The 17,310-nt window shown below is 37.9% G+C and overlaps 1 protein-coding gene across 1 annotated transcript in view; it reads right to left on the bottom strand.

The window, feature by feature from the left end:
• The window catches only part of il1rapl1a (interleukin 1 receptor accessory protein-like 1a), a 111,649-nt gene that overhangs the window by 30,612 nt on the left and 63,727 nt on the right, over positions 1-17,310 (bottom strand). The window contains exon 6 of the mRNA XM_036571430.1: positions 2,969-3,043. Coding sequence (XP_036427323.1) covers positions 2,969-3,043 — 75 coding nt within the window. The remainder of the gene's footprint in view (positions 1-2,968; positions 3,044-17,310) is intronic.

Raw genomic sequence — 17,310 nt, 5'->3', positions numbered from 1 at the left:
GAGAAAGAAAGAAGGAGAGAGAGGGAGAAAGAGAAAGACAGAGCAGGGAGGGAGAGAGAGATGAAAATGAGGGAGAGAGAAAAGAAAAAGGAGAAAAAGTGAGACAGGGAGAGAGACAAAAGAAAGAGAACAAGCGAGAGGTAGACGGAAAAGACACAGAGAGTGAAAGAAGTGAGAGTGAGAGAGAGGGGTTGAGAAAAGAGAGTGAGAGAGGATAGAGAGAAAAAGAGAATAAAGGGAGACAGAATAGATCGGAGAGAAAAAGAGAGAGGGAAGGAAAGAGAGAAAGATGAGACAGCAAGATAGAGAAGAGAGAGCAAGAGAGAGAAAGAGAGAAAAAAGAAAGGAGGGAGAGAGAATAAGAGAAAATAGATTGAAAAGAAAAAGGAGAAGAGAGAGAAAGAGAGAGAGTAAGAGAGAAAGAAGAGAGAAGGAGAGAAAGGGAGAGAGAAAAGAGAGAAAGAGGGAGGGAAAGAAAGTGAGAGAGAACAAGTGAGAGAGGGGACAGACTGATGGTGATTAGGAAGGTAGACATACAGTCAGACAGACAGACCGAAACACACAGCCCTCAGACTCAGCTCTAAGTGTCAGATCATCACGTGTTGCTCTGCTCTGACCCAGGCACTGTCCTGTTTTCTCCTTCACTCTGGAGCCACAACATGGTCAGAGTCTGCTCAATATGCTCCAATCTGCTCCTGCAGCCAACACACACACACACACACACACACATGCTGACTCCCGGCCAAGCCAACAGACTCTGTCCAACACACATGCGTATGCGCTCACTGAATGTTTGGGCATTATATGAAGCATCTATTGTTGGGAGACTAGTAAATAGGCATGAAGGATTTATATTTATCATTCTGACGACCTATTTTGTATCATTTTATGAAGGTAACACCTCATTCACACACATACACACACTGCTTCTGCTATGTCAAAACCTGTAAGTAATGAGAGTATGCCTTTGCTGAAAGAAAATGTTACATGCTAACTGTATTAGAAAAAGAAAAAAATATCTTAAATTAATATCTTTTAACCACATGAACCCAATGGGCCCCAAAAAAAGAGAAAGCCACTAAAATCTGCTACCAGAGGCGTTCCACTGCATACATGTCCCCATTGGCAACAGTATCCATTTCAGCACATAGAACCATAGCTTTCTGTGCGCTACCATGTTTTCTATTATTCTATAAAATATGCACAAGGCTTCCTTTCATTCTGGATGCACCTTCCAGAGCGCAGGTCAGGACTTATTAGTAATCAGAATGACAATAAAGCTTGACTGAAAATAGACTTATATTCTTATTTTTGGCACATTCTTTCACTTCCTTTATATATCAAAATAAACACAACAGCGTTCAAAAATAACATCAACAGAAAAACGTTAACAAAACAGAAATAGACACTTTTCGTGTTAAAAGATTAAAGTCACATTTTAAACCATAAAAAAACAACCAACGTTGAAAAACAAAATATTTTAAATTATATATATTACTGTGAGGCCCAAGAAAATAGCAATACTAAAATAGCACAGGAGCATCCCTAAAACTTCACACTAATTAAGAATGCAAAGATTTATGAATATGCATGACCACTAGAGGTGAAAATGAGCTGTAATGGCCTGGAACCCTGTTCCAAGAGTAAAACTCAGTACAGAGCGTTATTCTGGCTCAGATTTTGAAAATCTCTGCAACTTTTTTCATAGGGAAACCGCATATAGTTGTTCTACTCTGTTCTAAAGAGTGTGCATGAAACAATGTCTGTTGAATGCACTTCAAATTTAGCCTACAGCACATGCTGTGAATGGAAAGCAACAACGTTGCAGCAGGGTCCAGCCACCAAGTCTCCATAGTAATGTATGATAACGCACACGGTGTGTTTGGAATGAGAAGGTTTCTGAAAATAAGTAGCTCCATAATCTGTAAGAAAACTGTAGCTTTGCTTTCTTATTTCCTCAAACATCAACAGCATTCTTTTGGATACCCAGTCTAAGAGATGTAATTGACATTTTTGGTGTTTTATGTTTTTTTTTATTGAAAATTTTCATCATAGCATGGTTTCAAATTAGCAGGTTAGCCAATGCGACTTGACTGTAAGGTAATGACTGATACTGAGCGAAACAACCTGCTAATGTCAGCCATTCATTACAAGCTAGCTAGGTGTCTAAATATAAACAGTCTATGATGTCAACTCATCTAAATTGAAAGTAACTGGACATTGGTTAATTTTAGATCACAATCTAGCTGATGATCTAGCTGATGGTAAAGCTAAAAGTACAAAAGACAGAATACTGCTGACCCTTCCACAGACAGAATAAATAATTCTAATGATCGGAATGCTTTTAGCCTCTGCAAAGTGTAGACTGAGGCAGTATTTACAAGGCATTTTGAGATGTCTGGATATGTTGTCATTTGCAGATTTGAGTCATTGTCCTCTAAACTTGTGTCAGTGAGTCATTTTGCTAGAATCAAACCCATGCTGTGGTGTGCGAAGCTAATATTAGGCTAAGCTACAGCTACGTGGCCAGTACATCGCCAGCTTTGCCACGACACTAAAAGTTTCAATGTACACACTATATACAAAAGTTTATGAGAGAGATGCAGAATATAAATTTTATACCATTGCTTTCTAAATATATCCATGTGTTATCTCTTTTAGCTACATCACTTCTTTGTAAAAAAAAAAAAAAAACTGGGAAAGCTTGAGCTTTCAATGGAAAAATGTAAACTGTATGCTGTGGTAAAACATTTGCCACAAATATCAGTGCATATCATTATAAAAAGCCATCCATCTCCATAAAAACATTTTTTGAGTAACAAAGCGTCACTAACATTTGAAGACTGAGAACAACTGATTAAACAAGTGGTATCAGGTGCGCTCTGGCTTGCTTGGACTGAAAACTGGCAGGCACACCGAATCGTTGCACATAAGTTTGGACACTTCTGGATTAAATGGTCACTCTTACCTATCTGCAGGTCCAAGGTGAGGAGTTTGTTTTCAGAAGGGAACAGGATCTTTGGAGGCTCTTCAGTCAGAGGAGCTGTAATACACACACACACACACACACACACACACACACACACAGAGAGTTAGATGTAACAATGGCAAATCTTTACCTCTTTTGTATGACTAGATTTAGTAGAAAACTGTCAAAGCACAGACAAGTGCCAAACATGATTAAGACATTTCTGATTTTTCTCTCTCAAACACACACAATGATGCTATTCATCCTTTTAGTATCTCCTTTTTGTGCGGCCACATTGCAGATTGTAGGTAATTCGTGTCTCTCACTCTCTCTGTTTCTGTCTCTCCGTTCTCTGTTTCTCTCTCTGTCTCTCTCTCTCTCTGTTTTTCCATCTCTCTCTCACTCCCTTTCATAACTGCTTTAGCCATGTTTGTTCAGAGGACTCATTCAAGCACATGATTACCCATGTTAATACAAAATGCTGCTCCTTGCCTTGTATATTCGCCTGTGTGTGTGTTTGTGTGTGTGTGTGTGTGCGTGTTAAAAGGTTATATAGGGACTATGTGTGTGTGTGTGTGTGTGTGTGTGTGTGTGTGAGAGAGAGAGAGAGAGAGAGAGAGAGAGTAATATAGAGTGAGGGGAAACAGAAAGACTGGATTAAAGGTGTGTTTGTATGAGTTCTGCTTGTAACTCCACATTGCCTGTGAGCAGAGAGTGTGTGATGTGAAGTGTGTTTAACAGACAGGCCGCTGGTGGAGCTTTAAGCTGTGCGATCGCTCATCCAAAATCCAATTTTCCTTCGCCGGCAGAAAGCGCGCTGGCCCTTCCCGCTGGATTATTCCGGCCGAGTGGCGGATGGCAAACAGCAAATTAATGAATTACACCGCTGGAATATATTCTCATCTCAGCACTGACCCACAGCTCACGCTTACCACGCAAAGGCTTCAGGACACACACACACTCACACTGAGTCAGTTTCATGCTTGCCAAAGTTTTCTATCTAGGAGTTTTTATTTTAGGAAGCCTCTTTTAGTCATGATACTGTCATTAAAGAATTAAAAGGCCGGTTTCATGAAAGACTAACTTTTCCTTTCCCTTTTGTAATACAAAAAGTTTGCTGTGGTATGTAAATGTTCTTAAACCTTCAAAACATGCCAATCACTACCCAATTCAAACTGTCCATATAAGGAAACTAAGTTGCATGAACAGCCTGATTTGAATTCATTGTTTTTGTGATGTCACAAAAACCAATATATTTACATAATCTATTTGGCAAACAGCAGTTTAGCCCAACCCATTCACGTTAAAGTTTATGAAGAGTCTTTCAGTGTGGACTGCTTTTGAACGAGGCGCAATACAATTCATTCAATCAGAACAGAAGACATCACAGTCTTAAAGGCAGACTAAGAAAAACAGTCTGTTTAATTGTAATAGAGAGAGAGATAGAGATAGAGAGGTCAGAAAAAGGTCATATGAAAATGAACTATTCTGTTTTGTTTTTACATAAATCCACATAACAATTATAAGTAGATTTCAAGGATAAATAATATAAAAGAAAAATGTATTTTAAACTTATGTTGGCAATGCAAAAAATGTTAATTCGTGCCTCACAGCAGAATGTGACCGACAGCGACATGCAGCCATGGAAACGTTGCCATAGTGACTGTGTATAAATGGATGCTTATTAGAGGAGAGTTTTAAGAGGGTTTAATGGTTTATCAGGTGGAAAGAAAACAGTACGGTGCTGTGTATTCCTTTTTTTGTATAGTACTGGGTCCACTGGCATCCATGGCTACAAAAAAAAATAAATAAATAAAAAAATTCAACATCTGGTTTATTTCACCACCTTAGCTGAAAGAGAGCAAACAGAGAAACTGAGGAAGAGCAAACAAGGCAGTTTTTTTTTGGGTCAACTGCCCTGCACTGGTCACTAGTCATTTTCCTCTATTATTCATTATAATTAAACCTTAAATACTCAAATGAAGGAAAAGCTTCTGGTGATGCAAATGCCCAGTGAGAATGAGGATAGACAAAACATGCAGCCTTGTTACTGTTCACAGTGACTACTCTGTGATTTGTAACTGTAATTAGGTCAACTAGTGTGATCAAAACTAAAATATGTCATTTAAATTGTAGATTGTAATGAAATTAAATTCAAGTGACAGAACAAGTACTGCTCTTATCAAGCACTCAGAGGAAGTGCAGGAGCTAAACTGTGTGTAATTAGCTAATTCCTTCCAACTGCTCTTACTGTCTGCCTTAAACTGAATCTGTTAACCTGACAAATGAAATAAATGCAGACAGTAACAAAAATGTCCCTAAATGAAATAGCAACTTCATTCTACGGAATACTAACTGAGGTTAACCTTTCCTTAATAAGGATTCTCAAACTTATGGTAGCCATCTGCTCAACATTATCAGCAACAAAATGCTTTAACACCTTAAATGGCCCACTGGGGGATCCAGGCATTTTTCCACACTCCTATAACAAAAGATTTTTTTAACATGTAATTACGGAGCCGAAGCCTAAGGATGATAATCCTGGTAATTTAAGGTGTTAACCCATCATAGTGTACATACATCAAGATTGCCATTTCTTACATTTTGTTTCTTCTGCTAAGAGTGTGGATTGTAAGCTTTCAATCGACACCACATCTGTGACTGTAAGTACAAGAGAAGACATTTTATGATCGTCTGAGGAAGAAGGCCAGCAAGAGTGTTTTTTATGTGTGTGCTCACACGGTTGGAGTGATAGTGTGTGTCAGTTCAGAAGTGTGATGGAAGGATGACATGCAGGAGGAAGAGAGAGAGAGGAAGAGGAGTGTAGGGGAGCACTGTGGGAGAGCAGCTAAACACAGCAGGGCCGAATCTACCTCAGAGAAAAAAAGAGACAGCAAAGTTGTCCTTTAGTTCTTCTTTTCATATCTTATGTGTGCTGCTGTGTAAATGCTGTCTCTATAGTGCACACACACATACACATACACACACACACACACACCCCTACACATACTCTATCTCTAGTCACATATACGTGGTTATTTCTGTCTGAAATTTTTAATAGTTTTTGTTTTATTTTGGTTTTCACGTTCAGTTTAATTTCAGTTTATAGTACATTAAAATGTTTTTTATTTTATGTTTTCCAAAAAAGGAAATTAAGTTTTAAGTTTGTTTTTTAGTATAGTGATGAATATTTTGACAGAAACCAGGGCACAAAATTGCAGGTCAAATGGCTGTGATGTGTCGTTTTGATACAAAATTAACATAACAGTAGATTGATCACCAAAGACATCACCATTTCATGGGTATCTAAGTTCTGACATTGAAGGAATCCCCTTCTAATCTATATTCCATTCACAGAAAACACAAAAAATAATAACTTTGTCTTCATAACACTTTCATTCGTGTTGTGGCAGACAGTACAGTTTGATTTAGTTTCTGAAAAATATTGTGATGGATCAGTATTGGTTTTATTTAGCTTGATGAAATGTCAGTCCCTTTTTACTCAAATGTATATTCAAACTGAGAAAAAGCTAATTTGTATATGTTAATTAAACACCAAAATGGTCATTTAAAAAAGGGGGTTACAAAGGGAGCAGTTTAAAGTAAATGGCAGCATAGCATCTTACATAACCGGATCATACAAACTAAAGTACTTGAAGTGTGCCCTATACAGCTGTATTATGTACAAAAATACAGAAATCAGATCAGACTCGCCTGCTATCAATACTCAACATTAAAAAACTCTGATCAGGATCAGGAGCAAAAACCTGATGAAGCCTGACCAGAACCACCCCTCCACCCCCAACACACACACACACACACACAGTGTGAGCACAGTTGATACAGTGTGTGAGTGATATATTGACAGACTGAGTGTAGGAGAAGTGTTACAGTACACACACTCCTTCTGAGATTCACAGCTCTTTTTCTCTTTCTCTCTTACACACAAGCACCCGCTCACAGAAATAAAACTCCCTTGCTCGCTGTCGCTCTCATTCTCTGGTGTGTGTTACATGGGTCCCTGCAGTGTGTGCGCTGTGCTGCGTGAATAATACATGTGACCCCCACAAGTTGGTACAATGCTTTTCCATTAGGGGCCGGCAAACACTTACTCAACCACACACACCGTAAACACTTGACAAAACACACATACGCTTGTACACACCCACAGACTTCTACACATTTGTGCACACATACAGGTTTGTTTTTTTATACTGTTTTAGGATGTGGGGTGATACGTCCCATAGGTATTATATAAACATGTAACTAAGTTAAGTTAGTTAAGCTATACTTTATTCATCCACTTACAAGGGAAACTGGTCATTTTGCTGTCTGACTATGCCCAACTTTGGAACAACACAGCGGAGCAGGAGAGCACCCCCTTTACAACAATACGACCCATTTGTATTATATATCTTTAAGTACCTAAATGTAATGATATCTCCCATATGTACTATGTCCACCACCACTTTAAACGTTTAAAATCATTTGTTATATTAATAAGTTGTGATATTGAATATATAATGATAAACTTACACAATGTAGATACTAATCTTAATAAAACTAGACACCGAAAACAGTATTTCAGGGAGTTATTATATTATTTTTACAATACAATACTATAGGATATTATATATTATATTTTTATGATAATCCAGCCTCAGTCAAGTCCACCTAAGATTTGATCAGAACTTTTAAAATATGCAGGTACTCTGCATGTTAAATGTATTATAACTTCATTCTCAATGGTACATCAGCTATAGCTCTGTTCATCATTCATGATGAATATTAAACGTTAAAAGTTCTTTACGTTTCATATGGATTATGTATGTAATAATTATATGTAATAATTATTTTCTAAGCTTAACCCCAAACCTAACCTTAACACTCTGCCAGTTTTAATCCTTTAGAAGTTGCAGTTATCATCAGTTATCACAATCAGAAAAAATTCTTCCATACTTTCAATTGAGACCACATTTCACATAAGTAGTAGTTAAGAAAGCGTTTTATTGCAATTTGAATTTCATGTAGGGGTGTGAGAATAACAATTTTTTCAGGAGGCAAGCCATTCTTTACATTTTTGCCATGTTTCTGTCATTGCTGGGCATTAAACCAAATGTAACATAATCACAAAAAATAATAACAAAAATGCAAATTAGTTCTGATATAGAATGTAAACTGAATGTGACTGTAATTGATTTTTTCCTATGTAATCAAATACATAATTAGGTAGTTAGTTAAATCTAGACATCTAAGGGGTAAATAAAGAAGCATGCACATTTACAGGCAGGAGCATCTTGTTAGTCCTGTAGGTCAGCTGAGTTTTTCTCTAGTTTTCCTACAAAGTCAGCACATTTTTGTATGTATGCTATGTACGCTGTCAAACAAAATCGAACTAAGAAACATACCGTGGATTGGCCATATTCTCAGTTAGAATGGCAGTACAGGCAAGCAAAACACTACAAGCAGAGACCTCCTTTTAGCTACATTATAGGCTAGAGAAAAATAGGGCAGATTTGATGCTTCAAAAGACATGAGAGTCTATTCGGGGAGTACAGTGTGGCAGACAGCAGTGGATATGTTCCACTTTAGAAAAGCATACTGATTCTGCAGACCTATTTTACTGTGACAGCCAAGATATTTATATGGAGAATTACTTATGTGTGTGTCCCTGAGAAATACATAGATATGGGAGTGAAAATAGAGATACAGGAGGATGAAGCAGGAAAATAGTGAACAAGGTTAAGAGAAAAAACAGGGAAATGCGTGTTATAGGCATGTAAATGCGGTCTGGGGTGTGTGTGGGTGTGTGTGTGTGTGTGTGTGTGTGTGTGTGTGCGCACTCATGCACTTGGATGCTTAAAGAGAATTTAGCAGCCTCACTATCATTTAGCAGCCTCTGTAATTAAGCCTTAATTAATTATGATTACATAACTCTGTCCTGATTAGGGGCAAAGACTCACACTCACACTCACGCACACACATGCACACACACCTTGTCCTGATTAGGCTTGACAGATGCATGGTGTTGGGAGCATGTGTAAAGGACGTGTGATCACAACCCCAGTGAACCATGGGAAATTGCAAACCCACATGAGCTCAAATCAGCATCAGCAAAAGTTCATTTAATCATCACACAGAAATGCACACACGCACCAAGACCACTTCATCAATATGAGTGTCACAAATAAATATTGGCGCAAGTCCTTCAACACTGTCACAGCAGGTTTAAGTAATGATTTGGCCAAAAATCAGATGTACACAGTTTTCCTTCTTACATCAAATGTAGTCGATCAGTCGAACTGTTCAGTAATCTCAAAAAGACTTGCTTATGTGGTTTCTGAAACTGTATGACTTTTTTAGCTATACAACATACTCCTGCACACTAAATAACTGTATGCCTGACAGAGTCAGAAACCACATAAGCAAATCTATTCAAGATTAATTCTCACTTGTTGGTCTTTGAAAAAAAGCAGAAAAAGTCCAGACTTTAAACTTTCAAGTAATTCTTCATTTTTATTTAAACAATTTGAATTCCATGCAATAACATAATATAGTATAATAATGTAATAATCCAGAGAGTCAGGAAAATTCCCAGTGGGCCGGTAGCGTTTTGGGCTGGTTACTGTGAGCTCATGTATAAACTCAGGCACACGGTCTCAATTTATAGAGCCCCGGACTGCTAACTGTAATGGAGGCGAGAGAATTAGATGAAGCTGAAGCCCCTGATTTCCCGTTTCACCTTGAATGTTGCAACAAATGCATGCTCGGGTGCTAGCGCAATATCATCTAATCTGGTACTGTCTGACACAACAGGCAGTGCTGTACAGAGTTCATCACATATTTTATGTTACTGCAGGGGTGCACCACAGGCTGACCACAGGCCTACCCAATGAAATGTGGAAAGAATATTTTTTATTAAGTCAAATTTTACTTAAATGCGATTTATTTTCTGTGTGTGTTGTCATTGTATTATGGCCAGTCAAATCATTACACTCTCCACCAAGCTCTGCCTTATTTTCCTCAGCCCTCTGCCCTGCTTCGCAGCCATTGCTATAAGCCATTGCTTCAAGCCTTCAGGTTATCCTGTGCCAGTTTTTGAATTTGAAGCTCCAGTTGTGGTTAAAAGATGTAACATTTAAAAGTACATTTGTCCATAAATCATATAATTTTCTACCCATCCAAAGCCAAAAACAAATGTTGAAAAAAATTTGGTACTTACAATGCTCTTTTACTATAAAAGCTGGTAAGGGCTTTGTGAAAATGTCAAAGCAAATGTCTAATGTTACTCCTCATTGAGTCAATACAGGTAAGACATAAATGGATGATGAACATGTTTCATGCCCGGCATGGCAATATGATTAGATTTAGGTGTTTAAGTTTGCTGTGTTCTATTTCCTGTCCTTTGCACATCTCAGCTGTCTCTTTTTAAATGTCATGTCGTCTTCCTTGGGTCTGCCAGCAGTGGCAGTAACCTATGTTGTTGGCTTCGATGATTAGCTTTAGGTTTGTTGAGTTTTTTCTATGTCTTTGTACATCTCAGATGTCTGATTTTAGCTTAGGTTTTCTGTATTCTCAGGGCAGAAATGTCTGTGGCGAGCAGACTCATGCTCTATCATGCCAAGTCTGTAGATGGGGATAAAAGATATGGAAGGTTTTTGAAAAACTCAAAGCAAGTCTTCCAAATGCGTGAACAGATTCAATACTGAAAAAAATATATTTAGTGTTGGAGACTTCATGTAATTTGCTTTTAAATATATTTTATCTGCTAAGATGTTGAAAAGGAATAACTTAATGAACTAAATGAAATTAACTAAATGAAGGGTGGTCTCTGACTCTTCAAAAGCACTGCATGTAGGTTAATATACAAATAGTTAAATACATTTATATATTATCATAAGGACACTAATAACTCTAGACTTCTAAGGGTTAAACATCAGACAGTGTCAGAACAGAGTATGTGAGTGGAGTGGAGCATTCTCTAAGCACTCCGCTCCAACTCCACATTTTCTATTTCCCTCTTCTCACTCACACAGCAGAAAAAACCCGCTCCATGTCAGCTCCATAAGATTAATTCTTATGGTATTTATTTTATGTCTTGAACGTATGGACAAGACATTACACTCAATGTCATGAATGTATATAATTTATGGCTGTTATAAAACAAAAACTAGCTAAATATTCTGTGCTACACAGGCTTTTTTGGTAGGTATAGGCTTGAAACGATGGCTCAATCAATCACAAGCCGAAAACTGCTTAGGATAAACAAATGCATCTGCTTTTAACATGATGTTTTTTATCATTCGTACAGCAAAATGGATGACACAAAACTATTTCTGTGTGATATCTGTTGAATTTTGTTCTGATTACTGACAATTTCTAATGATCTGCTGAGGTAGTCAGTGTGGAAAAAAAGACTGGCTCATGGGATGAAGTGGTACTGGAGCAATTTTGGTGTGAGAGAGAACATCAACTTTCTAAAAATTCTCTGGGAAAGATTACGTTGCTCCACTCCCAGCTCTGCTCCCACTCCGCACCACACACATACGCATATCTATGTAAAATTAACAACCGAACACAGTTTGAGGAAGATTGAGTCAGGATATATGCATGCTATTTTACTCATGCTAAAAAGTGAGGTATAATCTTCCATTACTTGTTAGCTACATTAGCCTTGTACCACTATTGCAAAATTATAGAAGCAAATTTCCAACAACAAACATGTCTTTGCTGATCAAGTGCATTTCGGGAAAACTGTGTAAATAATTTGTGGCCAAACTATTCCTTTAAAGTTGTATCCTGGCACTGCAGCTGGCAGTGATTTAGCCTCTTTGCCGCTCCAGCTGGAATCAAAGTGCCTCTTCTCCGTTCCCTGTTTCCATGGTGATTCAGTAGCGTGGGCACAGGTGGGTACAGGTGTGTGTGTGTGTGTGCATGTGTGTATGTGTGTGGGGCTGAGAATGGAGAAAGGTTGGCATCGCCCCTGGCACATCTCCACAGCCCCCTCTCAGACACACACATACAAACACACGCACACTCACACATACACACACACACACACACACCCATACACCACATACACACACGGTGCTCAGTCCCAATCTGCTGTTGGCATGGACACAACACAGGTGGCCATGGAAACCACATTGTGTAATCCGAAATAGCTTTCACACGGAAAAGCTTGTAAGTACATTGGCGTCAAAGTCTTTGCGAGTGCAGTTCATGCAAAGCTCCAAGAGCAGCAATTAGACTCTTAACACTTGCGCCGTGGCAGTGTGACTAAAGCAGTGCTGGTGCAGAGCACACGAGTAAGCAGGCTTAACGTTCTCCTAATTAGTGACAAATCAACATTCATTACTAAAGTCTTCTCACTTCTGTCTTCTTAGCTCAATGACGTTTCATCTGCTTGCAACCAAATTATTCATTGTGAATGATTTATTGCAATTTTTTATTTATTTATTTTAGCTACATTTCCAAACCTTCTCTCAACTTTTCTTCAGAAATGCTGAGAGAATTTAGCATATCTTTGCTGGACCTTATGCAACATTAAAAGAGAGTGAAAATTTTATGAATTGTTCAGCGTGTGTATGTGTGCGTGGGTGTGTGAAGGAGTTTGTGAAATGGGTCAGAAGAGTATGTGTGAGTGTGTGTGTGTATGGGTGTGTGTGTGTCATTTGCATCCTATAATGAAGTGTGTGTTGGTGCAGAGATATTGCAGGACACCCCACTGCTATAAAAGTCAACCATTCAAAGACTTGAGGCAGACTCTATCACCTCTGTTTATGTTTATTTTTCCCAATAATATCAATATTCTGTTCAAACAGAGACTCTCACAGTCACAAACACACAGTCACAAGCACATAACTAAAGAACAGGGTGAAAGGGGGCTAACAAAGTATGCATAGAAACAGTAGAGCTGAAAAAATGACGACAATGAGTGTAGATATAAGGAGGTGTACTTAATGAAGTGGCCAGTATTTGTATGTAATAATATCTATCTTGTGTATTTTATATATATATATATATATATATATATCGCTGTTGTTAGAAGAAAACCATATCTCCAAAATGGTAACTTTACAGGAAAAGGAAAAAACCTACTTTACTTTTAATGTAAAGCAATGGAACCAGACTTTTTTCCAAGTCATTTTGGGCCATTTCTTTTGGTCCATTCATCATGAAATTAAAAGACAATGTAAAGGGCAACAGACACTTGACTGCTATAACCAAAGAGAAACTGATCTGCTCTGTCAGTTTCAAAACACAAAAGCCACCAAGGCAGGACCATTTTGATGATGACTGTTATAGTTTTTTCTGGTTTTCCCAAAAATTCAGAACATTTTGTCCTGATAATGTACAAAAACAAACATACAGCAGTGTGCAATAGTGATATATGTGTGTGTATTAGTTGTGAGACTGCAATTTTATTTTCTCTCTGTCTGTCTGTTTTTCTTCCACAAAAATTTTCACTAGAGAATAGTAGTCATGGGATAATAAATTGTATTACTGTGCAGGACTTTTTCTTACATATTTGATGCATATGGTTTAATTTGTCTTCTATGTGGAACCAAATAAAGTATTTAAGATGTTTGAATGCAGAGCACCAAGCGTGCGCACACAAACACACACAGAAACACACAAACACACACACACACACACACACACACACACACACACACACACACAAGCAGACAAACACAAACACACACAGCTCAAAGCCTGCAGGTCTAAAATCATGTTTGCAGTAATAGATTGTCAGTATGTACTCAAAAACATGAAAACCAATTTGCATCCCCATTTCTCTCAGGCTAAGGGCCATCAAGCTCTGCCAGAAAAAAAAACACCCAGATAAGTTATGTAGTATCGTGAAGAGACACTGGTGCAATCACTGTAACCAGTTTGATGTTCAAATGGCCACAAAAATTTGCAACTGAACCACAATGCAGCATGCCGAGGAATGCCAATGAAAGACAAGGCATGTGAAAAACTCAAGCTGTGTCCATTTAGAACATTTGAGAGATGGTATTGATCCAACACTTAGTGTCAGCATTAGATCGATACCAGCATAAAATATTGGAGGAAAAAAAAAAAATTCAATCTGATCCTGTAACACATCCAGCCTGGTGTTTCACAGAAGTTGCAATGCAACATAACGTGAAGTAAAGTAGATTATGAGATAACAGTAGCCTAACATTATCTACAAGAACCCAGTAGTATTGTACCCAGTATGTGTTATACTAGATTTACAGGTCATTTATTTTAAAGTACACACATTTTGCACACATTTGCACTGTAAATTGTATGCTTTTTGTTGGCTTGCTTTTATGTTTGCTTGTTTTTGCAACGTGTGAGCAGTTTGAGCATAGTACTTTTAGATGACTATCCAAAAGTAGTTCAGTTTCAGACAGACTTTAACGTATTTGTGCTTCAAATCAGCTTAAAACGGCAGATTGGTTTGGGCTGATGCTCAAATTTCTGCATTAATACTGTTTTTGGTCGGCTGATAGCATTTGCTGTCTTTGATTGCTTGCACAGCTAGTATGGAATAGTTCAGCTTTATGTTTTTGTTACTAAATCACATTTTTAGTGACGAAGGTCTTATTGTCTGATCATACTTTATCAGTTATTCCTCCGATACCTGTTAGTCCTGTTGTTACTGCGGTAAAGGAGAAACAGCCGCAGGACCTTGTGGTGGTGCTGCAGCTGGAAATATATATATATATATATATATATATATATATATATATATATATATATATATATATATATATATATATATGTATATATATATATGCTACAGTTTTTAAACACTGAGTATAGTACACCAATCAAAAATATACAGCCAACAGGGTCCTGCCAGGCAGCATCCTGAGACCAGTAAAGAAGGACTTGTGGATCACTAACACAAACTGTGCAGACGAGCTATCATCTCTGACTTTACATCTACAAGGTGGATCAACAAGGTAAGCGTGTCTAATAGGATGGGGATAGTAGGGCTTCTATATGGTAAGTGGAGCTGATAAAATGGACAATGAGTGTAGATAGAAGGAGGTGGAAAGAAGGAGGGGTAATAGAGTAAGTAGACTGAAACTGCACGTGTCAGTAATTGAGAAAGAATGCTACAGAAAGTATTTTCCTTGTTACTCATAAAACCTTTCAAATTAAAATAAGGATATTAATAGATCTGCGCATGGGGTTTTTGCATGCTAGAGCACATAACACTAACCTTGACAGTCTGAGGACACAGTTTGCCGAATTATGCATGCAGTGCCCTCAAGAATTACTGCCCCTTACAAAAGCAGAATACCTTATATATATATATATATATATATATATATATATATATATATATATATATGTCATTTTATTTAATTGAACAGTACAAACAATTCCAAAAGCTGCAAATAAAGACAGAAAGCACTGATTTATAAACCAACTTTGACTTTGTATTTAAACAAAAATAGCATAAAAACAATATATAGTTTTATCATACCAACTTGCTTGTTTTTTGTAAACATACACTGATTTTAAAATTGATGCCTGTGACATGTTCCAAAAGAGTAGGGACAGGGCAGTTTAAGACATTGTGGAACACTGTGACATGTTCAAAAAAATTTTTATACAGGTGATAAAAGAAGCATCCAGTAAAGGCCTAGACCTTTATAAGCAAGGATGGGTGGAGTCTTGCCACTTTGTCAAAAATGCATCAGCAAAATATCCATCAGCTTAAGAATAAGGTTCCTCACTGAGCAATTGCAAGGAATTTAGGTATTTCACCCTCTACAGTGTATAATATCATGAAAAGATGAAATCTTTATGTGTAAAGGGTAAGACCGTAAATCACAACCAAATGCTCATCGATCTTTCAGATGGCACTGCGTTTAAAAACTAGCACGCTTTTAGAATGGATCTCACCACATGGGCTCAGGAACAATGACAAATCTTTATTAATATACACCTCTGCTTTCCCACATGCTAAATGTTAAGGCTATACAGCAAAAGACAAATTTCAACAGTGTCCAGAAATGCTGCCAACGTCTCCGGGCTTGAGTTAATCTGAAATGGACTGACACACAGTAGAAACATGTATTGTGGTCTGAGTCAACCTTTCAAGTTGTTTATGGAAATTAAGAATGTTGTGTTCTCCAGACCAAAGAAGAACAAAAAATACATACAGATTGTTACCAGTGTAAAAATTTAAAAGCCAGGGTCTGTCATGGTCTGGGGGGGTTAGTTGGCAGCTTTCACTTCTCTGAAGGCACTATTAATGTTTAACACATTTTGGGGCAACATACACTGCCTTCTAGACATCGTTTTCAGGGATGTTTGTATTAACCCTCTGGGGTCAGAGAACGTGCCGGGACATCAAACTAGATGTTTCTTGCTGTTTCTATTAATATCTTTGCGATAATACAGCACAGAAATACAGTTCAAAGAGTTTCTAAATCTGCTTGCCCTTTTCATTCCATCACATTAAAAGATCGTACATGACTCACCTCTGCAGTTATGAACCAATGAAGACAAGTTGAGGCACATGCAAAACAATGAGTAAAGCTGGTTTCTCAAGAGATTTCTAAAACCAGACTTCACTTTTTCAGCTTTAGGTCAAAATGGCCTCATTATAGGGTGGGTATCATGCCATATGCAAGTGCCTTTAAAGGTGAATTTAAGAACATATGCAAAAATCAAGAAAATGCCCTTAGACCCCAGAGGGTTAAAGGGGACCTATGAATCTAGAATAGATTCTAAATCTATGAATATGGAATAGATGTACATGCTTCAGTGTTCTAAAACACATTGTTTCCCTCATACTGTACATCTCTATTCACGCTCTGTCTGAAACGCTCTGTTAGAGCTCCTGTGTCTCTAAGGCCCCTCAGCTCAGCTCACCCACTCAGTTCTTACTGGTCAACCACCAGAGCAGCATCCTGCTACAAGTTCTGCTCATTCATCGCTGTGGCTGTTCTTACAATATATAGTCGTATCAGTTTGAACTAGAGTTTAATCCTGAAAGTCAGGTAAAACAAGTTTGTATATCCAATCCACCTTCATGAGCTAGACTGGAGCAGGACATTTCAGAGTGGTAAGTTTTTGCTTTGTAACTCTCTTGTGTGAGGGTGTGCCAAGCATGCCGGTAGGCAGGCAATGAGAACTGTATTACAAGATTACATCATCTTGAAACATTTCAAACAGTTGAGAAAGATGGTTTCTGTGAGAGAGAGTTGCTCCCCCTGGCATTTACTTTGGGCTTTGTTACTTTGTAGACCTTTTACATGCACAACGAGCCATATAACACACGAAAAGAAAGGAAACCGGAAAAGCATAATGAGTCCTCTTTAACA

Source organism: Colossoma macropomum, unplaced genomic scaffold (genome assembly GCF_904425465.1).
Source record: "Colossoma macropomum unplaced genomic scaffold, Colossoma_macropomum, whole genome shotgun sequence".
Classification (NCBI taxonomy): domain Eukaryota; kingdom Metazoa; phylum Chordata; class Actinopteri; order Characiformes; family Serrasalmidae; genus Colossoma; species Colossoma macropomum.
Note: the sequence above shows the minus strand (reverse complement) of the source record. Positions and strands in the feature narration are given on the sequence as shown.